Source organism: Gambusia affinis, linkage group LG22, assembly GCF_019740435.1.
Source record: "Gambusia affinis linkage group LG22, SWU_Gaff_1.0, whole genome shotgun sequence".
In the NCBI taxonomy this organism is placed as follows: domain Eukaryota; kingdom Metazoa; phylum Chordata; class Actinopteri; order Cyprinodontiformes; family Poeciliidae; genus Gambusia; species Gambusia affinis.
In genome coordinates, this window is record NC_057889.1 from 7,157,883 (window position 1) to 7,182,417 (window position 24,535).

The following is a 24,535-nucleotide window of genomic DNA, read 5'->3' on the forward strand; positions in this document are numbered from 1 at the left end:
TTAAATGGCTGATTTGTTGATTTATTGTTTGATGTTTCGGATTCTAACATGGTTTTTGGTTCTGTAGGGTTAGTTGTTTGTGTGGCTGATTCGCTGATTGTTTGCTTGGTTGTCAGAATTTGTCTTGCTCAGTTGGTTGGTCGGTTTCTATCTGCAAAATGGGAGCGTTGCTAGTATTCTGTCTTCTGTTTTTGGAATTACCTATGTGTTAATGTCAATGACTCGCAAATTAATTTTAAGTTTTGAGTGTTTTTCAGATTTTTTGCACACATTGAAATCGAACCATCATAAGAAACAGACTTATCAAATTGTAGCTATCATAAAAAATGTAATTTGTCAATTTGTAGATGAGCAGACATTAAAAAAAATCAGCAGATCAAATACTTATTTTCCCCCGCAGTATCTTAGATTTGTTAAATTTAGTCATCACTCTTGTAAAACGGAATTAAGAAAAAGTTGAAATACTTTTTATTGTAATTTCAACTATACGAGCTCATCAGGTGCTTCGCTGTGTCGCAGCTGAATATAACTCCGGGTTTATAATTGCTTTTTATATTTTCCTATTATTCCACGTAATCATAGAATTTTTCTGTAAATTGCCATTCAGTTCACAGGATATCCAGCAGATTCTCAGGACGTAGTTCATGGATAAGTTTGGAAGCAGATGAGAGGTGGAACCCAACAAACGTGGATTTTTCCGGTTTGTATTCTGAGCACAACCTTGAGCTCAAAATTAATACACGGGACCACAACTTTGGGGGTCTACACTGGCATTTTAACAAATTACATTTTTGGAAGTTTCAGTGGTGAACATTGTGAGATGTAAGCCTCCGCAGCTCAGTTTTCTCAGCAACTTTTAAATTGAAAGATGAGACCAGAGTCACCCAAGCAAGAGACGTCTCGAATCAGACGTACCACAGGATATTCTTACCGCTTCGCCTACCTCCTGAGTCACAACTGACAATTAGAAGAAACTTTTTTGACTAAAATAGTCTGCAAGTGGATGCCTTGCGGAATCCATCTAGAGTTATTCAGAGAATAACTGAGCATTCCTAAAAATATTATTTTGTTATTCCGTCATGCATTGGACTATTAGGCTCAGAGTTTTTGACATGTTCCTGCCTCCTCTTCCTGCTATTAATTTCCTAATCCACCTGATGTCTTTTTGGGCCTTCCAGGATACCAGAGGGTCAAGCAGAAGCCGGGTCGCTGGCGGCAGGAAGGCTCCGCTCCTTGGAGGACCAGCTGACCAGAGCCAAGCAGAAGATTCACAGCTTCCAGAAACTAACTGGAGATGGTAAGTAGGAAGGTGTTTTGCAGTCTGGAAAACCTTGGAAAGTGTCAGTATTTTCCAGGTTTGGAAAAATATGATGGGGGGGAAAATTGAATCTAGACAGGTATTTATTCTAGACTTCAATCCTTTTCTTGTAGTCTCAAATTCCCATCCATCCGTCTGTTTCTATCTCCACTCTGTGTTCAACCATTCATCTCACCTTGCTCTATATCATCAACCCACTCATTTGTCTGTTAGTCTGCCTGTTAACCCATTTGTCTGTAGTGCTTGCTGGTTCCATTTCCAATAATATCTACCTTAAATTCATTCTGAAGTCTTTCATTTAAACCTTCGACAAGGGTTGAAAAGTATAAATGTAGAGAAAGTCCAGAAATGTGCAGAATAATGAAACTTAAAATAGGCTCACTCAAATCGGCTGCAAGATGGGGTTTGGCACAAAGTTGGAGCATATTGAGCGTATTGTAAGTGTGTGTGGGCTCACGATATGAATCTAGATATGGTGTGAAACCTCTCAGCTGCTTGTGTGAGGTTTTGCCTGCAGGGATGATGTCAGTTCAGGCCAGTGTTCAACCTGCTGCAGCCTGACGACAACAATGATGACGGTGGAGCCACAGCGTCAATGGGGCCGGGTTATATGTGTGTACTTGCTACTCTAAGCAGTGGTCAAAGGGGCAGGAAAGCTGTCAGGTGAATGGGGGAAACGTGTGAATGAAGTGGGAGCAGTGTGAATCCCCCCGCCGGCAAAATAAGAGACTGAGAGGGAAGAAAAGAGACGGGAAGAAAATAAAAAAGGACATGTGAGCGTAGAGGGCAGTGGAGGGTCAGTTTTTCCATCATGCTGCAGGGGGAGAAAAAGCTAAAAATACCCTCCAGCTTTTTCCACAAGCACAGTGGCTAAAGTGAGGAGAGTGTCTGAGATAGAAGGTTTAAAAAAAAAAAAAGAAGAGCTTTACCATCTCCACCACCTCCAACTTCTGCTGCTTGAGGCTGTTCTCCGCGTTGCTCTGTTCTTTTCCATTCTGTTTCTCTCAACAGAAACCAGGGCAGGCACATGCAGTACCCTTGTTGGCTGCTCCACATTGTCTGGGCTCAAAAGGGGTATAAATTTCCTGTGTGTGAAAAACATGAGAGAGATTATGCACAAAAGCAGTGATCAAGTGCTTCCTAACGAGGTCAAAGTAACCTGGGGTCAGTGTTCCCATCGGCACGTTTACTGGCGAGAGGTTATTTATCCACTATAATCAGAATCTTTTGAGAACGTATTTCATTTCTTCAGTCTGCATTTGAGTCTGCGTTATTGGTTCATTCTCTTTGATCGCACCGGCCGCTTCAAAGTGTTATAAAACCCCGGCGTTCTCTCCTCCCTACTTTCCCGGCAGGGCCTGGCCCCACGCAGGAGGAGCTGCGCAGGAAGGTGGAGAACGGCGTCAAGGAGTTCTGGTACTTTGTGCGGAGCGAGGTGAAGAGGCTTTCCAATGTGGAAAACAGCGAGAGGCAGAAATATGCTGACACACTCCTGCAGGACCTGGGACATCAGGAGAGGTGAGCATGTGCAGCAGCCTCTGAGTTAGGGAAGTCGGAACTTCTTTATTCCTTTTAAGCTCAGTTTGCACGTAGTTCCCTCAAGCAATATACAATTCTCTAGGTTTGTGTTTCTCAAATTGTTTGGTTTGTTTTATTTATTTCTAATTTGAAAGATTGAAAACATTAATGAGACACACAGGAGGCCCATGCTCCTTGTAGCAGTTCATTCCACAAATTTCTTATTTTATATTGCTGTTGGTTAATCCAACATTACGCACCACCTTGAAGCTACCAACCCCACCGTGGAGAACAGTAGTAGCAGCATCATGCTCTTGAGGTGCTTTTCTTGAGCAGTACTGAAAGAAAAGTCTGAAAAAGACTTGTGACAATCAGAATCAGAATTTATTTTGTCATTGTGCAAGAGAGCACTACAAAGTTTGTTTCTACAAATTCTACAAGGATAGATGTTTAGCTAATAATCTTTGCAAAAGCTTGAAAACTGTTATTCATGGATTAACTTGACTCAGTCTAACTGAGCTTGAGCTGTTTTGCAAAGAACGGGCTTAAACTTTCCATTCGCCGATTAAACAGTATTTATCAGCCCTGTGTTAGATGTGCTTCTTCTTCATCACAAAGAAGTCTGTTTGCATTTTAGTTACATGTGTGGCAGCAAGAAAACACCTAAAACAAGCAGGACAGTGAGCCCTGAGGGCAGCGTTTACAAACACTCCTCTATAATCCTCCTTGGTGTAAGTGCAGCAAAAGATGGCATATTTTTTAGCTATTTGTTAGCAATAAATGTTGAAAGTGTTGCCCTGTTTTTTGTCTCAAATAGCATCCTGATAAGATGCATCAAGTAGGTCTATAGGAATATACAATAGCCATTGTGTTGTCCTTGAAACTAGAGAAACAAGTCTGATTTAATTGAGTTTTAGACTCTAATGTACGATACGAGTTTTTCCAGTGTGAAAAAACATGGCTTTTTCTTGTCACAGCCACCAAGAACAAAATGACTTTGTGGGACTAGCAGCCTGATATGGACTTGTGTCCCTGTATTAACAGGTTATTGGATAATAAAAGGCTTAAAAATGTCTGAAAGTAAAAAAGCCATCACAAGAAAATGATTAATAGCAGAACATAGCATTTAATTAATCTAAAATATAAATCTTTTTTCCATAAAGTAACTTGCAGTTACTCTGACAATGTCCTCTGCATGATGTGAAGAGAGCCCCCTCTATAGTTCAGTTATTCATGACTCAAAATAAGCAGTAGAAAAACACAAAAAAATATATTATAGAATAAATCTACAGGTGAATGAAGCCAGTTTGATGGATGCAGATAGAAAGTTTGCAGTGTTTTGCTTTATAAACAGAAAACCTAATAATTTATTTTCCTAAATAAATTATCTTTAGCTAAACACTTAAGATAGCTTAAACGTGCCAGCAGAGACACTCATTAATCCCAAAGCTCTATGGAACAAAATTTATTGTTAAAGTACTTTGTGGAAAGAAAAACATTGGGGGATAACCATGTCTTTTCAAGGGAACTATGAATTATTTATATCAATATATTTGCATTACATATATTTTTATCTGAAGCTTTTGTTTTCCTGCAGGAAAGTCACTTATTACCAGATGGATACAGTTTTGCTAAAATTTTTAAGGAAATACATGAAAATACTCAAATTTTCCAAATTCGAATATCTTTTAAACAGTATTATCTTTCTTAAAAACTACCCTCCCAAACACCAGTTTCTGTTTCTGTTTTATTTAAAGACAAAAAAACCCCTTCCCACATTCATAATAATAATAATAATAATAATTAAAAAAAAAAACATCAGCCAAAATTGCTTCTTCTCTGTTAGGACTTGATTTGGATCCTGGCAGCTCTAAGACTGCTCAGCAGCATGTGCTCCTTTCAGAATAACAAAGGACAAAAATCCTGAACACGCCCTCTGAGTCACCTGAAATTAGCTGCAGAAGGAAAAGTAGGTGTCATATTCCTAGATGTAATCCTTCCTGAGGCAGTTTGCAGGACCTATTGTCTCAGGCATCGCTGCCTAAGTAGCTTTCCAAAAAAGAGATTAACCACCACATACACACAGACAAGCTGATGTGGCAAAATATCCTTTTTGTATTTACTTACCATGTCTCCCTCTTTTTTTGATTAACTTATGGGTGATAAGGAAGTCATGACCAATATAAATGGGAGAATTGAAAGCAGTAAAAAGAAGAAATGTTAAACTTCTTCTTTTACATTCTGCTCAGGATAGGGCATGCTGTGTTCTGAGTACAGCCTTGGTCTGGAGTGTTTTCCTGAGTAAAATAGAAATGGAGCTCTAAAATTGAAGTATGAAAGGATTTTCCTGCTTTTCCAGCGGAATCAGTTGTTTCATTACGAGCCGCTTTTTGGGCTCATTCTTCTTTTCGGATATGGAAATAATGTTGATGTTCACAGCTGGAAAGCAGAGAAACATATGTAAATCTGATAGAAGTAATGTGTAGTGATTCTGTGTTCGTAGAGATTCCTTAGCTGTATGCTAACCGTCACTTAGCATTTGGAGTGTTAATTAAAACAAACCTTGGGATCTAAGAGCTGTAATACCATTATAAGAAAAAGACTTCAGTTTGTAACTGAACCAGTTTAGTTCAAATTGTCTACAAGAAAGCAATTTTATACTGAAGCCTAAAAACTTTTCATACTTTGAAGAGCTTCACATTTACTTTGTTTCAGCCAAAAATCGTTATATATTTTATTTTTAATGATTATGAAACATCACTGTGAAGTGGAAGGAAGAAGATAAATGGTTTGCAGAAATTTTTCTACAGTCAAAATCTGAAAAAATTAGTATTCATTACTATTCAACCCTTTTTACTCTGATGCTCCTAAATAAAATCAGGACCAGCCTGGGACGACTACACAATTTTTTCTGATTTGAAAGCTGCTGCTCTCTGACTCTGTTTTTATCCAACCTGACAGAGATTGAGTGTTTTTCAGACTTTTGAAGAAGTCTGGAACTGGTTTAGACACACCTAACAGACTTGGAGCTGCTTCTGCAAAAGTTCAATCCACTCCGTAATCAGGCACTTCCTTTTGTTGGCCTGTCACAGAAGGAAACTGTAATCGGTTTTTATTTTTAAAACCGATTAAAATAAATTAAAATTTGTGGCTGACAGAATGTGTGTTATCTCACGCCACTTATTTATTGAAGAAGTGTGCCGTAAATTGTATCGATAAAAAGTTTATTTCTTGTTACTGTGAGGCCCAAAAATAGCAGGGTAGTATTTCAAGCTTGCTAAGCAGCTTAAGAACTTGCTTCTGTTTGTGAAAGTAGATTTGTGCAATATTGCGATATTTTATCTATTGTGATACCAGTAAAAATTATGGTTAAAAAAAATATTGCTTCTCTGATTTTGGTGACCACATGAGCCAGAAATTATATATTGCATCAAACATTTAATCAACATTTGAAACTTACTTACGTAAAGAAGTGTGACTTATATCACTGAACCACATCAAAGTCATACTTTCGAATTTACTGATGTTTATGGTGTTCTTGCTAAACAAACAAAGGAGAAAATTCTAAAAATGATGCTGTTAGTTTAGTTTTTAATTTATTGAAGCAATGATGAATCTAAATTTTATTATAAAAGAAACAATAAACAGTATGAGAAATGCCATATGAAAGTCATATGTTTAACTTTAGGACAATGCCTTTCGTCCCCCACCTTTCCTGTCTGTTTTCTCTCACATGATCTGCTTATAGTCTTGCTGTAATCGCAACCTGAAACTCTGTATTTGCATGTCCGGTCCTAACCTTGCATAGAAATGCACAACCAAAGTGTATGAGTGGCCTCCACGCTGCACATATGAATGACCACAAATATTTATGTTGTGGTCATAAATATTTGTGGTCACAAACTCAGCTTCAATGCTGCGTATACGTTCTCGGTCTCGGAGCCAGATCCCACAGGGCTCGTCGGCTGATTCCTTCTTGCTCCGTTTTGCGGCCAGCCAGGTGTGCTCCTTACCACACTGGGCTTGTGATGGTTCCCTTGTGCGAAAATTTTTTAGATCCATTTACACACCACACACACGCACACACACACACCGTGCCTGCTGCTTCAGAATGTTACAATGAGTGATGATACTGTCTAAGTTAGCTTAGAAAGACACTCTTCACAATGGCACACTGCTGAAATGAGACAGTGCATTTCTTCTGCTGTGTGTGTGTGTGTGTGTGGGTGTATTTACATGCGCTGCTGAATACATGTATAAGAGTTCTCCGTCGCACAGGATGTGACTGATTTGGGTCGAGAAGTGAGTAATAAATTAAGCTTGCATGGGTGTGTCTGAGTGTGTGATGTGTTTGCCCTTAGCTGCATATATCAGAAGTCTCGGGCATGTCTGAGAGTGGATGGCCACGACGTTAGGCAGTGTGTGACATGCACTCGGATTTGCTGTCAGTGGGATGTAGATGGCAGACTTAATCCAAAATACAGCTCAGGAGCCAGGGAGAAGCTGTTGTTGTCAATCAGCATCATAGATGCATAGGTTGTCTCCAAATCTATAAATATCATGTAGGAATTGAGTCTTGAAATGTTCAAAACCAGGAATGATTTGAAGGCCTTGAAATATATCAACATATCTGAAGCTCGCCTTATTTTTTAAAGGATATTGTAATCTTCATTACAGAATTTTATTTATTTATTTATTTATTTATTTCAATTTGAAGAAAGCAATACACATATTTGCTAAAAATGTCTTCTGCTCATGATCCTGGCTTTTAACGAATAGGAAAAGTAGTAATCCTTGCTAACAGTAAAGGTTTAACCCGACTTTATGCAAGATTTTAAAAAAACCAATAGATTATATGTATTTTTATATCAGGTATATTAAGGTCTGGCTTAAAAGTTAAGCTCACAAATTGGTTTTTTTTCCTGAAACCTTTGCATTACACTCTGTTTTGATTTATTTGGTTCTGATCTCCTTTTGGTCCAGCTGAATGTTATAAAATGTTAGTCTAATTCTCAGTCATGTCATGCTGTTACATGTTCGTTGTTGATAATATGGATAATAGAGAGACATCCAATGCTTAATGTTTGTGCATAAACAATATAGTTTATAATAAACAAACACATGTTTATATTTATTATGCTAATCACAGAAGCCAATGGGTTTATGGCAACCACAGACCCCAGATAGCCTGACATTTCTACAATAATTTCATATTTATTGCAATCCAAGCAGTTTTTGGCAATGTTAATATTGCGTACACCGATACTGAGATACATTTGCAATAGTTATTGTAATTATAAGTCACATTCTTTACAGTAGGACTTCAGTAAATGATTTGAAATTGCTTTGTTCTGAAAGTAAAAAACAAAATATTTTATTTGAGGTTCCAGACAAGTTGCTTTTCAAAACAAAAACGAAAAACATAACAAGAAAAACACACTTTTCATAACTAATTTTCCATGTCTCACATTCCTCTAACTAAATGCACTGAATGTCTCCGTTCAGTTCACTTAGTCTTGCAAATAGTGGAACTTTGCACCTTTGAAACTCTGCTTGTGAAAAACAGCACTGTGACCTATTGGGTAAGCTCTACATAATGCTACAAGACCAAAGCGAGGTATTTCCCCCCATGCAGTAGGTATAAGTCTTTTTTATTTTGCCTCTGCTGTTGTCAGGTTCAGAGAACAGCAAGCAGCAGAGCATGCGAGTAAGCTGCTTGCACAGGCAGACTATTGTTCCTGTGATTTATTCATACAGAGGCCTTACTGTACTTATTGTGAGAAAACAGTTCAAAGATATTGGAACTTTACACCAGAGTGATTATTTCTAGGGCTAGTAATTTCTCAAAGGTCAAAATTATCTTGTAAAGTGGAGCTCTGGACTTAATAAAATTGTTCCGTTACAGTGAGATGTAAAACAGCTGCAGGGGAAAAGGTGGTTTCACCCCATAAAGTTGCCAGTTCTAAAGCCGTATTGTGCAGTTTATGTAGAAAGAGTGTGTTAATATTTATTAGTTAATAATAACACCAAGTAAATTTAGCAATGTTTCCCTCCAGACAGCTAGCCCTCTGCTTGTAACTCTATTTTTTTATTTTTTTATTTCTTTCTGTTTAACTTCCCACGGCCTCACCAGGGTGCAGTGTTTGTGCGCTGGGTGATTAAACACCAGCGAATGAGAGCTTGTGGCTAAGATCGTCTATCACCTTCATTCACACGAAACATGCTCCATTGGCGAAAAGTTAGATTTGAAATAAAATCCAGGAACAAAGCAGCTCCACATGGCTGCTTATCATAATGAAAGTCGAGCTCATGGCTGTTTTCATACCGATACGTACACCGGTTACTGAAGCAGGTATTGCCATCTGTTTATCTGTTTCTGAACTGCAATTTCACAGTTTATATTTGCATTTGGTAATCTACACCAGCACAAACACTACTCTCAAAGTAATCAGATGCTCAAATAAACAACAAGCTTGATAAACAGACCTGTATGTGGATGCAGCGTTCTCCTGCCCTGGTGGTTACATAACTCATCATGTTTGTTTGTAACTTTTGATTGTATCCACAACACAGTTGCATTTAGCTTTTCACCTTTAACCTCACTGCTACCTAAACTATTACCCTTCAGCAATATTCTGGTGACACTTACCATCTGGTAACTAGTAGCAAGCAGCCTCCTTTTCTCTTCATTTTGTTTTTGTGTGCAATTTTACATGAAATGTGTTCTGTCTTTTTCTTTACATTTTCTGTAGCCAGAGCTATAGATCAGGAATTAACAAAGTATTAGATTAAGATGGGGGCATTTCTTTGTTCAATAGTTCTTGTTGAGAATACACTTTACTTAATAAAAACAAATACAGGTACCTATACTGTTTGCCTATCCAGAATAAAAGGCCATATGCTTTTTAATCTGTTTAGATTGTACTAACTTAATTACTAAAGTCATACTGAAAATTTTGGGTTGTGTGTTTATCCTAGAAAGCAAAATAAGCATGACATGTTTTATAGAAAAAAAATCATCTTTATTCAGACTGTGTTTATATTCGGATGTTGGTTTACAAAGTGATCTCATTGATTGAAAATGTGTGATTGTTTCTACAGATCCATCATGACAGATTTATACTACCTCAGCCAGGCAGATGGAGTTGGCGAATGGAGAATAAAGGAGGCTAAAGACCTGTCAGATCTGGTCCAGAACAGAATCACCTACCTACAGGTACCTACAGACACACCTGCTGCTCAGGCCAGCTGGCCCGTATTCTCCTCCGCGCAGATACATTTAGACAAAGCTACATTGTTAGCATTCATCCAAGTGTCTGCCTCACATGGACGGGTACGCATACGCATTTTTCCGCTTTTTTTTTTTTCTTTTGTCTCATTTGCACCATCTTTATCTGCCAGCGTCAGTTTCCACAAGTAGCAGGTAAAAAGAATGAAAGCAGCCAATTTCAGCTGTGGGAACTGACAAGCGGGATTCTTGTTATTTGTCAGCGTTTTCGAGTCAAACGCGCACACACGCTCACATTCCGAAAGACAGTTGGAATGACACATCTGCAGACATGCACACACTGAAATGTCTATGCAGTTTAAAGGCAAATACTCCCATGCCCAGTCAGCCATGTTGCTGCATGTTAAAAAAACACACACACACACACACACACACGCATTCAGTATACATATATGATATTCAGGACTCATTCCCTGGCCCGAGCAGCCCCGCTTCTCTTCGCCGACTCTGCCGCCGCAGGCTCTTCGAACGAGGCGGTGCGTTGCGGCAGCGGGTCCTGCAGCATTAATGAGCCGGTGTGTTTGATGAAGAGGACCCAGTCAGTCTGGCTGGGCGGAGACGGCACCACTAACAGCTGCTGTCACCACTGCTGAGGGATCACACTGCTCTACCAGCTGCCATCACTAATTCATCACACACACCCTCATGTGCACGCCGTCCCGCACAGACGGATTCACCCGCACCTACAAGCAACTGTTATTGAAGTTGAGCCATAAGATTGATGCTCGTGCTTAAATGCAAAGCGATAGCCTGTATACACACATGTGTGTGCGTGTCCGCGCGCGTGTGTGTGTGCGTGTTTGGCTCGCTCATGCAGTTCCGTACATCTATATGTGCACAGAGACAGACAGGCTCCTCCTTCTTACACTGCTGTCGCTGCCACCTGCATCAGCTTTCCTTTTCTTTCCTCCCATAACTAACTCCATCTGTCCACTCGCTTCATCCAGCAGCCACAGCTTCTTCAGATGGAGCTCAGTTGTTTGTTTTTTTTTGTTGTTTTTTTTTTTTTACTCTGATATTTATTACTGTCTTGTTTATTTTTTGTATCTTCATTGCCTCCGTGGTTATTTTCCCAGCGATAATTCATCACAGACAAAATGCGCCCGGTAACAATGAGTCAAATCACAGCTTTGTTGTGCTTTCTCATCAGCGACACAGTTCTCATGGCATCATGCCATAGTCGGAGCTTTTGTCATTGCTTAGTTCGAAGAATACATGATTACATGATGACAACCAGTGAAGTGTTGCAAGAACGTTTTGAAAAAAATATTTATTTTGATTTAAAAAGAGAATTAAAACAGGTTATGAGTATGGTTTCAGTGCTGTCTGGAAATCATGGAATTCAATTTTGCTCTTTTACACTTTGGAAAAATAGGGAAAGGTTTATCAGAGGATGGAAAAATATTAGGATTTCAGGACTTTAACCTCTGTCCTACATTTATTTTCTTTCATCCTTGTGTCTTTTATTGCTGCCTTCTTTTGTTTCAGTTCTTCCTAGTGGATATCTTTTCTTACTGCTTCACCTTATTCCTTGTCATCTTTCTTGTGTTCTTCCTTCCCTCCTTTATGACAACCCCTCTTATCTTACCTGTGTCTTTCCTTATTTAGTTCTTAATTCCCTCTCTTTTGCCCTTCCTCATGTTTATTTCCCCTGTGTCCTATCATCCTTTTCATATGTTCTTCTCTCGTTCTTTGTCCTTCTCCCTTGCTGTTTTAATGTCCCTACATCCTTGTCTTCATTGTTTTCTACCTGCCCTTCTTCCTCGTGTCTTCCTCTCAGTCCCTCTGAGGGTTTTCCTTCATTCCACTATCGGCTGTAGAAGTCATTGCTACAAGCTTATGGTTAACTTTTTTTTATATATTTTTTTTTTATTTATTTTGAGCTGTAAACAGAAGACTGCAAAAGCTGTAAATTTTAGTCTGAAAATCTCTGGAATTTGTACTTGGTGTAGACATCTGAAGTAAAAATGTGGTTTGGCCATCGTAAATGCTGTTAAGATGTGGCTCAGTATATGTTACTCAGAAAAGAGAAAAGGATAAATACACAAGGAAAGTGGATTACTGTGAAATTCAGCTGACATGTTTCCTTTCTTTTTTCTCAGTATAAAAAGTGTGATCAGAAAAATGTTTAAAGCATTTAGAAAAGGAGGGGCGTGCTGTGGTGGCGTAGGGGATAGCGCAGCCCACATTTTTGGAGGCCTTGAGTCCTCGGCCGTCACGGGTTCGATTCCCGGACCCGGCTGAGATTTGCTGCATGTCTTCCTCCCTCCCCTTCCCCCTTTCCTGTCAGCCTACTGTCATATAAGGGACACTAGAGCCCACAAAAGACCCCCTGGCGGGGAAAGAAAAAAAAAAAAAGCATTTAGAAAAGGAGCTAGAGATTGTTATAGCAAGAAACAGAAACCATCAACATAAAAGGAAACAATGTATTGGCTGTTTTTTGTCAAATTGAGGGCATTTGGGTAAAATGACTGTGGTATCTAATAACTTGATAACTTGCTTTTCACGCCCCAAACACCTTCTTTTTGTTAATTGTAACACCTTGTCTCCTCGGCTTTTATTAAAGCAGCTTTCTGTGGTGTCATGCAGCATCCTGGGATCTTCCGATGTCAGACCTCTAATAAACATAATAGCATAAAAGCCCTTGACCAACCAGTTATTGTTACATTTGGGCACATGGTACATAGTGCCGGATTCTATTTTGAAAACTGACCTCATTCTTTTCATCTTTCTCATGTATTTGACATCCTGTTTACGTTAGCAGATTTGCACAGCTTCCAAAATAAACCAGGTGGGTTTAGCAGAGGGTCATTGTGTACAAACCAGAGCCAAAAACTGAAGCTTGTCCTAGCGCTAAATTTAATTTAAACAAGCACACCAGTCTCTAAACTTGTAGAAGGTCTATTTAAAACAATGTGATTAAGTGTAAATTGCTCATAAAAGCAGAAAGGTTGTTGCACTCGACCTGTTGGTTTTGTACCATTTCTAATTAAATTAACAGTTTAATGTTTTAAAACTATTGAATGTTTTTTTTCTTCTTCATTTACACATCTTACAACATGTACAGCAACCTTTATCTTAATTGTTAAGACTTTGATTGGTATCATTTTTGGCCATCAGGGGTGATCTAAATTAGCCACTAAAAGCTCAATGGAATTAGGTTTTGTTAGACCAGCTTCAGCTCTGGGTGGTTTTTGAATAGCCCTGGAACTTATTAGGATATTTTTACTTATAAACAAAATAATTGGTTCACATTTTCTCTGTATTTATTACCTTTAAAAAGTTGTATACGCACACACTGCACCGTAGAAGCAGAACTACATGAGCAGGCGGCTGGTGATTATTCTTGCAGTGTTTCAGTTCTGTATTAATGTGGTTATTAAAAAGCTTTTTTTTACCACAGTCAGAGAGATGTACAAATGACTGGAGACGGAAAAAAAAAATGTTTCTTTGCAGAATGAAGTTGGACGTATTTTCTCCAGATCAAATTAATAAGGTGCTCTTAAACATTTCTGTCATCACTTATAAAAATGGTGACAATTTTTTCTTGTTAGAGATGATGGAGGGGAAAAAACAGGAGCATATTAGTAAACCATAACAAGTGAAGTGTTGGGTTTTAGCTGCTGTTTCACTCTTTTCTGTCCAGCCCTTGGACTATATTTCTGGTTCAGTTAATATCTGAACCAGAAATATAGTTCTGGTATAGCTTTGTTATACCAGACATGTTATACCATATAACTTTGTTATATGTGTGGTATAACATTTAACTTTGTTAGTTGGAAAGTAGGATGTTCTTACACATATGGTGCTTTTTTTCTAAAATCTAAATGTCTCATGATGATTATGATTGTGATCAATTCATCTATTTGTTAATTATTGTTCTCATCTATGTATAAAGTCATCTTTTGGTCTATTCAATCCACTGTAGGAATATGCGTATTTAACATTTTACTTTGTATTTTGAAATTGACTTTAAAAATGAGGAACTTTCTAATGAGCATCAGACTAAAACCACATCGACTTTCTGTTGCTGAAAAAAATCAATTGCCCATAAACTGTCAACAAAATAGGTTCAATGTCATTAAGATTTTTGTATTTGAATTTTTTTAATTTTTTTATATTGCTCATTAAAACTTTGGTGAAATCTGTCACTGTTGCACTACTGGTGTTATTTTTTATTTTTAAAATAACACCAATAAGAATACAGAGCCTGATATGAATATACCAGCAGTGGTGAACCGTTCTTTTACTACTCAAGGCCTTTTGTCAGTGGGAGCACAGAAAACATCCTACATTCACTTTAAGCATCTTGAAGTGAGTGGATAGGGGGAGCACTGTGGATAATTACCTGGGGTTATTATTCTGTCATATTCAGTTGGTTTCAGCCATCACTCCTTAACCAACAATGACTCTGTGGTCTGCCCGAACCCGAAGCGCTCTGCTACTGACCCTGGATGTTAATATGTGAGAAGAACATTTAAAGAGGTACTTAACCTACAGTACGCTGCCCGTGCACACAGCTGGCGTCATTATCCTCTGAGCCATTCCAGCTCCACCATTAACAACACCAGGTTCCAGTGACGGCGGCTTCGTCTCGGCACGACTCGTACCATAAAATGACCTCACGCATGCCTCTCTATAGAGAAAGCAAGCTTTGAGAAGGTCGTTTGTAATCAGATGCCACTGACTGTAGATTTTAGTGGGTTATTTTACACCCATGGGGCTTATGGTGAACTGGGATTCTGGAAATAGAAGGAAATACCTGTGTGGGTTGCCGTGTCCCTTTTTGCGGGACACGGCAAAAAGGGACACTTTGAGTTATTGAGAAAGAGAAGCGTTAATCAGTTTTGGCCAGCTTCCTGTCCTCTTTTGCCAATTTGCTTCTTTTTAAATACCATCCTTTTTAAAACTTTAATCTCTCCTTATTTTTCCTCTCTTTTTTTCCTCTCCTGTTTTCCCCTTTACTTCTCCTGCTAGCGTGTGATAGGCAGCGTTAGCCGGTGGGTGTTGGGCGGCCTGATTACTCTGAACTATCCACAGCTGCAGCAGCCTAATGAGGAAAACACTCCCATCAGCAAATAATTGCTGTTTAGGAAGCCGGTTGGCTTCCAGTCGCTCGGATCGGCTGCCGAGTGGATCACAACCCGCGCGGCAACTCGTCAGTGACATAGCGTGCATCAATCTGTTGCGTTCCACTTGTTCTGTACGTAAAATAGACAGTTTATTGTTCCCTCTCCAAGCCCCTCTTATTCGGTATTCTTCCCTTCAAACTGCATAACATTGCAGCTAATTTTTGAGCTGATGAATTGAGAGAGAGAGCATCGAGAAATGGGAAGGAGGAAGAAACAAAGGACATTAAAAGATAGGAAGCCGAGAGAGCAGAGGGATGGCTTAAGAATTAGCTTAAGAGAACGACAGCGAAGTAAAAGCAGCACTGAAAAAGTGAATAAGAGAAAACAAAAGCAACAATGAAAAGATTAAAGGATAGAGCTGGCACTGTTCTTTATTTTTTTATTTTTTCTTGTTAACAAATCACCGGAAACGACTAGACCTGGAAATTAGTCAGTGTCTGTCAGTGGCATTCAGCCTATTTTGAAAGCAATCAGTAATTTTCCACAACAGCTGCTAAAGAGCACTCTATCTTTTATTGAATATCACCCAAACAAAAGCCAAATATAGATTAAATAGCTCTATATTCTTCAGGAATGAATAACTCTAGTGGATATGTGGGTTCCTACACAGATTTGAAGTCTGGAATTTGATTGAGGTATTCTCCAGACTGGGATTAACAAAGACAAAAAAGTACAACAGAGTGGGAAGAAATATGCGGATCTCCTCTGACACTCAATTTCCCATTTTTGGTTAAGAAAAATGCAGACCCGTTAATCTCTCTATCTGTCTTTTCATCCATTCATTGATCTATCTTGCTGTTCATCAATCTGTCTGTCCATCCATCTATCCTTTCGTTCTTCTTTCTTTTTTCTTTTGATTCCTTTCATTCGTTCTTTCACCCCTCAAATCTTTTTATCTTGCGTTCTTCATCTTCAATTTTTTTGTCGTTCAATTTTAGATGACTTCCTTCCTTCATTTTTCCCTTCCGTTCCCCCAATCCTTCTTGCTTTATTCCTTCGTTCTTTCCTTTTGGGATCTTCAACACACTTTGATGGAAAATTATCCCTGGAATTGCTTTTTTGTTGAAGAAAGACAGCATTGACCAATTTGCATGTCTTTAAATAAAAGGGGCTTTTTGATTACAACAAAATAAAAAGTTTAGCCTCTTTCTCCTTTTTCAGTAAAGCAGAATGATTGAATAAAGAGACAAATGGAAGAGGTATTTTTAAAAGACAAACTAGGGGAAAATCATGAGTGGGCAACATAAAATTCAGAGTTCAGTACGAGACTGCCAATGAAAACTAATAAAACAATATGAGCCGTGTGTTATTGCGTGTCAGAGATCAGTCTTCTAAGAAACTCAAGGTGAAAATTGAGCTATAAAAAAATGTTGAAACACTTTCTCCTTTTTCTCCCAGAATCCCCCAGATTGCAGTAAGGCGAGAAAGCTGGTGTGTAACATCAACAAGGGCTGCGGTTACGGCTGCCAGCTCCACCACGTCGTCTACTGCTTCATGATCGCGTACGGCACTCAGCGCACGCTCATCCTGGAGTCGCACAACTGGCGCTACGCCCCCGGCGGCTGGGAGACCGTCTTTCTACCCGTCAGCAACACATGCACTGACCGGTCCGGGGCTTCCACTGGACACTGGTCAGGTGGGTACATCTCCAGTGACACGGTCGCACCATGAGCTGCAGTTAGCACTAGCGCAGCGCTAACGGCAAAGTGAACTAAGCAGCTGCTAAGTCCTTGGGTTTTCACACGTTTCTTGAGAATGAGAGTATTTATGTATAATTGAATTTGATTTATTGGTTTCATTGTAGAAAAATTTGACAATTGTTTAACATTTAAATTTAAGATTCAATGGATTAGCAAGTTTACTTCCTAAAGCACAAAAAAAATTATATTCATAGGTTGATTGTTGTGTTGCCATAGCTACAGTCTGATGCTATGAGTTTAATCTTTGTGATTGAGCTTCAAATTCATCTCAGCAAATAATAACCAATTATCACTGATTGCATTCCAGCTTGGTCCATTAAACATCTTCAAAGTGTTTCTAAAAATTCCACCAAATATATATATGAAGTGAAATGCTGTTAGTGGTAGTGATGTTCTTAACAGGGAGAAAGGCCCCTAAATAACAAAGTTGGGGACTTGAGTCATTAAAATCAAGACTTGAGACTTGACTTTGACTTTCACATCAATGGCTTGAAGCTGTTTACTTGAAAATACTTTTGTTTGAAAAGGATCCTGAACGTGGTGCTGTGGGGTAGTTCTGAGTGTTTCTGGATGGTAATGCAGCACATTATTTTGTGTCTTGGTTAGTGATTCTGGCAAGTTTGATTCAGGCAACATATTTTTATCAATACTGAGATGTGAAATTGGCTGTAGATTTAACCCCACTTGGACTGACAGATATTTATTTTACCATCACATCTAAATTCAAAACCACTGTGCTTCATGTGCAATGAGTGCGTTGCATGTTGGATTTTAAAAAGACCACATGGTATATTATTTACATTTAGCATAATTGGAACATTGTTTAAAAAAAGGACTCAGAAGGACTTGAAATTCCAAGCTCCTGACTTGAGACTTCACTCGACTTTTGCCTGTCTTGACTTGACTTGACCGTCTTTATTTGAGACTTGAGGACAAAGACATGAGACTTGCAAAAGAGTGACTTGGTCCCACCTCTGCTACATAATAATTTGCCTAGGGCCCCATTTAACCTTGGGCCACCTCTGCTCTACCATTGGCCCTGACAGCAGTAATTATGATAAGTTACCTAATTATCTTTTTTGGAATAGCTCCATCTAAAAAATGTTCCTGACCTATTGTTCTCACGTAAAAGTAAAGTTTGATTGTTGCTGCAACGCAGGATGAGGTTACTTTGTAATGGCTTTATTGCAGAAAAACCCAAAAACAAATAATTTGGGATGTATTTCCTGTAAACACAACTGCTGCCCTTCTGTCTTGTTTATGCTTGCAGTTTTCAACTGAGTCGATTAATCCTTTCCCTACATTCATATCCATTTCAGCACAGGTTTAGCAGAAATAAATTCCACCAATCATAGCAGGCTTATGAAGTTTTAATTCTGCGTGTTTTTCTCAGTTGCAGTCCCTGGACTGGAGCACAAATTCACTGATGGCTCTTATATTTTCACATTAAAAGCTGCTGCTGGGCAACGTAAACATATTTCTGCCAAAAATCCATTTTGACATCAATAGTTAATGTCATCCGGAGTATTGAGACAGTGTTTTTTTTTTTTACTTGAAACTACTTTTTCACATATTTCTTCTCTAATAAATTATGAACATGCAGTCAGTGATATGTGTCTGGTATATCAGACACATATCACTGGTATGTGTCTGGTATGTACCTTTAAATTTGTCATGTTTCTATTACGAGTTTTTTTTAGTATTGGTCTAAGTAAATGTCCATTAATGCAGGTTCTGAGCACAATATATTTTTAAACTGAGGTTCCTTGTTACATTTCTCCCTCTCGCTCATACATGCAGCAGCCCAGTCATGTCAGCACGGCCTTGTGTTGTTGGCAGGACTCCTATTTGTGTTTGGTGAAGGTTAAAAATTCATCAAAGTTTTTAATTTCCTTGTTCTCCACCATTAAAACATCATGTCTTTTATTCAAATAAGTCTTTACTGTAAACAAAAAAAATCCATTTAATAAACAGCACAAGAAGCATAAAGTTATATGCGTTAAATTAGGTTTTGTTATGTTGGGGGTTCTGCAATTTCATGGTTGATGTACAGTGCTCTGCACCATTATTAACACCCCAGCTAAAGATGGGTTAAAAGTAAATTAGTATTTTACTGTAGGAGCGTTGTCCCACTCTTCTCTTCAAATTGGTGAAGACAACCATACATCCCATTCAAGGAAGGTAGATGTGTTTAGATCTTAAAGAGTCATGAAATGGCCTAAAGAAAATGGCTACTGTAAACAGTTTTTAAAACGAGCAAAAACAAAACTGGACAAGGACTCAAGTCTTGTCTTGTCACCGCTCACAGTGAAAACATACAGTAGATGAAAAAACTCTAAAGTTCAGAGTTGGAGAGCTGCAGAAAAGAGAGACATCTTGGGGTCATCAAGTTTCCGTAGTAACCGGGATGCTCACTCAACTTTTTTTGCACCGTTACTTAAAATGCTTATGAATTTATTTTCACCTTTAAATTAGCTGCTAATCCCAGACGTTCGCATCCCTCTGTCACTGACATGCTTGTAATTTAATTTTATTTTCTGCAAAGAAGGCGAGCTCTATGCTTTTATCTTTCCTATTTAATTGCTTTTTATTCATTTCATTTTAGGTCTCATGAGAGTGTCTGACGCAAAAAAGTAGTTTATGCACCAACCGAGGGGCCACAGGGAGGCGAGATGACAGAAAAACATGCCTCTGTTGCACAAGCTGTATATGGACTTGTGTGCATGCTGAGCAGTGAGGTTGCATCCCGCTGAGTAAAAAGCAGAGATATCATTACTGTTTCAGTCGTGATGGTTGTTTGGTTGTCTGTTGCGGTTAGTGACTCAGACAGATGCTGGTAGTTTACTTGAATCATATTTATTATCATTCGCTCCCATTTTTAGAAAGTAGTAAATTTGAACTTTGAAAAGAAGACACAGCTTTTTATCAACTTCTCGCAAATATCTCCCAGCCCATATTGCACACTGGTGTCTTGTCGCTTTTATATTTGCAGCATATCTGTAGCTTTTATGCAACCACTGACCATCACTTTTTCATTTTGCAAAAAAACAAAAAATAACCTTAAACTAGCCATAGGTTTTATTTTTTGCTAAAGGCCTGCAGCTCTGTCCAGCACTTACAACACCTTCATGTGTTCAGTGTATATCGCTCAGGTCTCTCTGTGTATGTTCCAGAGAAATGCTGTAGCAGCAGTAAAAGCTTTAAACTTTTACAGGCAGGAGTGGGCGTGCCAATAGAGTTCCCCAGGATAGAAATGGGTTTATAAGATTTTGTTTCTCTGTTCTGCTTCACTGCCCGTGTTGGCTGAGGAACAGTAAATGGTGTTTGTGTGAGTGGGATTTTCCCGCTCTATAAGCCACGACAAAAGAAATGAACACATGGAAATAAAAACTTAATAAATTACCTCTAGTTCTGCACTCAATTTCAGTCCTCATTATAATACAGTGTTTCTCAAAAGTATTCATGTCATTTTATTGAGATTTTGTGACAAATAGTCACAAAGTACCATATGTGGAAGGAAAAGGTTGCATGATTTCTAAATTGTTTTACAAATATAAGTAATCTAGCTGGTAAATAAAGTTCAGCTTTGTGGAATTTAATATCAGTATAACTACAGCTGTTCTGAAAAGGCCTCAGCGCTTTCATACTTTGACTGCAAAAGACTCGGAACATTGTCAAAGGTTCAACTTGAAGAAGGTTAACAACCCTGAAGATACTAACAGTTACAATGAAATAATTTCGATTAAAGTAAATTCATCCCTTCTGATTAAACTCAGGCTATTTTCCAAATAAGTTCTGGAAGAATTTTAGGTTTCTGTGGATTTTTTAGTTTTGTGACATCTGGGGCAATTGGTGGCACTTGGTTTATTTAACACTGTCACAATAAAGGGACTTGAACACAAATACTTGCTACATTTTCTGTTTTATAAGTGTGAAAAAGGTTAAAAATTATACATTTTATTCACCTCACAGTTCTGCTCTATGTTGCGCTGGCTTATCACAGAGAGTCCTGACAAAATACAAGTTTGTTTTTGTAACATAATATTTTACAAGTTTCCGTTGTTACACATTTTTACATGTATATTTATTTCAATACGCCGAACAAATTCAAAGCACTAATTTACAGAGTCCACTTATGATCTTAAGCATTTAGTGCGGCCTTTTACCTCAATTATTTTCTCTCTCATAGCTTCTCTGCGCTCATCTTTGAATTCTTTCAGCTCTATATTTTTATCATATTGCTTCATTTGACTTGTGCTCTCCTGGGCTGCCTCTTCTTATCTCCTGCTCTCCCATTGCCTTTTCTCTCATATTTTCTTGCCTTTCATATGTCCTTTTTTGCTTTTTAATGCATTTCCCGTCTTCCCATTTATGTGCGTATGTGAGTGTGGTGTATTAAAAGCTACATTTTAAAACCCATATGTGCCATATAATATAATTCACGCCCAACAAGAGATTCACAATGATGGATTAGTGTTTGAATATATAGGATAACACTATAAATACAGGCTTTTTAATGTAAAAACTGTCATTATTGGTTTGTTTCTGTGACTTGTAGGTTATAGAATTTATTCTATGCTGTATTACTGAAACCAAAACACAACCTTTCCTTTGTATTTATATAAAATGTGCCTTTAATGTTGTTTTTCATGTTGTTTATGCTTACATAGGGAGTGAACTTTTCTGGAGCCTAATACCTCAAACCAGCAAAATTCCAATTTCTCCACAAATCATAACATGGATAGCCTGCTCTCTTTTAAGTGCTTCTCTTGGGATCTGAGACGCTTACAGACCAAAAGAAGATGCATGCTATGTGTGTCTGTGACATGGTATTTCTGTCAAGAAAACATATTGCTTTAGGGGAGGAGGAGAATATAAAGACAAAGATAGCGATGGAGCTATTATTGGAGCCTCTGATTTTCTTCTTGCAAATGCGAAATGGAGGAAGGAGGGAAAACAAAAAATTTCAAGAAATGCACATTCACACAAACATAACCCTCAAGTCAGATTTGCTCCACCGCAGAGGTTAAATGGCTTGTGGGCTAAAAAAAAGTGGAAAATAATATAATTCCAAATGAAAACCTAACCGCTGGACAAGGACATATAGATTAGTGATGGGCTGGTCAAATACAAAAATGAGTTTGCTTCATTTTATTGTCTTTAGAAAGGTTGGTGCAGATCCTCAGCCATCCAGGATAATGGAGTGCTACATGTTATAAATAGAACCGCATATGTTCTTTGACGTCTTCATCCTAAATCCAAAATACTTTTTCAGTTTTAAAAATGAGTTGGAAGTATCATACTTTAAAGTTGTTGAGCCCAGATGAGTCACTGGAGATGCCCTGCATTCATTTCAGTGTTTGGCTTGTCACTTGACCATCCAATCATTATCTCACAATGAACAAAGCAAGTTGCTTTGGCTGCATGTGTCAGTGTGTCAATTTCTGTAAGACGGATACGAGTCAGAGCTTTTGAAAAATGAAATCTAAAGGCCTGTTTAGGGATATACACCTCAAGAACATCTTCAGATGTATATAAACTACTAATTCTGTTGGACAGTTGGAAAATGATTGTGGTTCATGAAAGCTTGAGCAGTGTATAATAGTATGAACACTTAAAAAATATTATTTATGCAATATTTAAAGCCCTGAAGTAAAAACTCTCTGCCTTAACATAAATTTATTTGATCTTATTTAATAGAGTAAAATTTCTGATTCCTACTTTGGCCAACTAGTTTTAATTCGAGAATTAAATCAAAAATACATACTGACCTAAAAGAAGAAAAGTCCTTAAGGTTCCTTGAATCTAACAGAAATGAAAGAATCACCAGATTGCTGCAAGTCAGTGACTCAATGACTAACTGGATCAACAAACGAAACTTTTCTAATTTATGCCACTTTGGAATGCATGCAGCTGACTTAAAGTCGAATTGAATCGTCTACATTTCTGCATATTGATTGTGATGTCTTGATTCTGTTTTGTTAAATGCCTTGAGAGGTTATTTGTTGTAAAGCAGCGCTATAAATTAAGTGAATTAAATCCCAATGTATGCATTGAAGCATTGAAGAATATGTCCCAAACATTTGCCTCTAATGAAATTGTGCTACAAATCATGCTGTTTGCCTGACTGATGGAAACAAATAAAACAAAAACAAGTTTTCAGTTTTGATGCATTTAATGACTACAAGGAAGAATTATTTGACCCACAGAACACATCACCAGTCACAGCCGATGAAAGGGAGGGCTGGTGATTTTCTTTCATCGGCTCATTGATTGCCGCAACACTATTTGAAATATTGAGGCATTTTTAAGGGGAAAAGCACAACTATCCTCATTTGACAGCTTTTGGAATACTACTTTGCATTCATGCTGTGAAGAGGTACTTCCTCCAGGCCTTTTCATTTTGATAACTACACTTTTATATTCTTTAATCTTTTTAAAAGAAAAACAGGTTGAAGCTGCAGGGCAGTTTGCCCCCGTCCCCAGTTTATTCCTCCATTTCACACCCTATGCAATACCATTTCATCCCCTCCGACAATAATGTCTAACCTGTAAACAAACCATTTCATACCCATTTGCTTAAACCTTGTACGGTACTGGAGATAAATGGTCGAAAATTATTGTGTGTCTTTTTGTTTACAGACCGTGTGAACTTTGTGGGCCACTCTATTTTCATCTATTCTGTTTATGATGCTCGTTTAGCTCTCTTGGCTCGGAAGACATAACTCATAATGGGGAAAGTAGCTATTTTTACAGATATATCTCACCATTTGGAGTCATGTTACCAAATCTCTTCTGAAATTACTATAAGCTGTAAAGAAAACTTGCTTTGAATTGTCAACTGACTAGACAAAAAAAAAAAATTCCATTAATCTGGTACACATATTTTTAAGGTAATCATTTCAATTGACCATAATTAGCCAATACAAAACTTTTATTATGATGATGTCAGTACTGATTTTTCCTTTAATTGTTCAAAAGGGTATAAACATTTAACATTCCATTGCTTTAAGGAATTGTAATAAAAACTTTGTTGTTTGATTGCTTTAATACAATGTTTAATTAGGTTTTGAGAGACTCCTTCCTATTTCCAGTCAGAAACAAATCTTACCCAAATTAAGCTTCTTTAGAGGAAATACGGATTTTATTAGAGGTTTTCTACAATATAGTGTTTGCTTCTGGGTGATAGATGACAATGCCGATGGAGTGTTTTCCATTCCTTTGTCCTATTAATGTTTGTTAGAAGCCATGACGAAAATATAGAAACTTGAATAGCACAATGCTGGGAGTTTGGTGATCTAATAATAAATGTTAATGCCCAGATCTAGTCCTGTTGCCTTATTTCTGCATATTTCTGCATCTTTGAAGCACAGATTAGAACAACTAGATGTTCCTTCTCTGGCTAAGTTCAAATTCACATATAGAAACCCAGTTTATCTTTAAAACTGTGACTGGCTGACCAAAAAGATAATTTGTCCAAGAAAGTGCACTTCTTTGTGAAAATATTTCTGCATTGTGCGTGATGCTGAGAGCAGAAGGCGAAACATAATGTTCCCTGACATGCAAAGGCTGAAACAAG

General features: G+C 38.0%; 1 protein-coding gene across 2 annotated transcripts in view; it reads left to right on the forward strand.

The window, feature by feature from the left end:
* fut8b (fucosyltransferase 8b (alpha (1,6) fucosyltransferase)) overlaps positions 1-24,535 on the forward strand; it is a 106,435-nt gene that overhangs the window by 66,828 nt on the left and 15,072 nt on the right. For both annotated transcript variants that reach the window (XM_044107233.1, XM_044107235.1), the window contains 4 exons: positions 1,179-1,297; positions 2,674-2,836; positions 9,938-10,052; positions 16,655-16,892. In XM_044107233.1, coding sequence (XP_043963168.1) covers positions 1,179-1,297; positions 2,674-2,836; positions 9,938-10,052; positions 16,655-16,892 — 635 coding nt within the window. The remainder of the gene's footprint in view (positions 1-1,178; positions 1,298-2,673; positions 2,837-9,937; positions 10,053-16,654; positions 16,893-24,535) is intronic.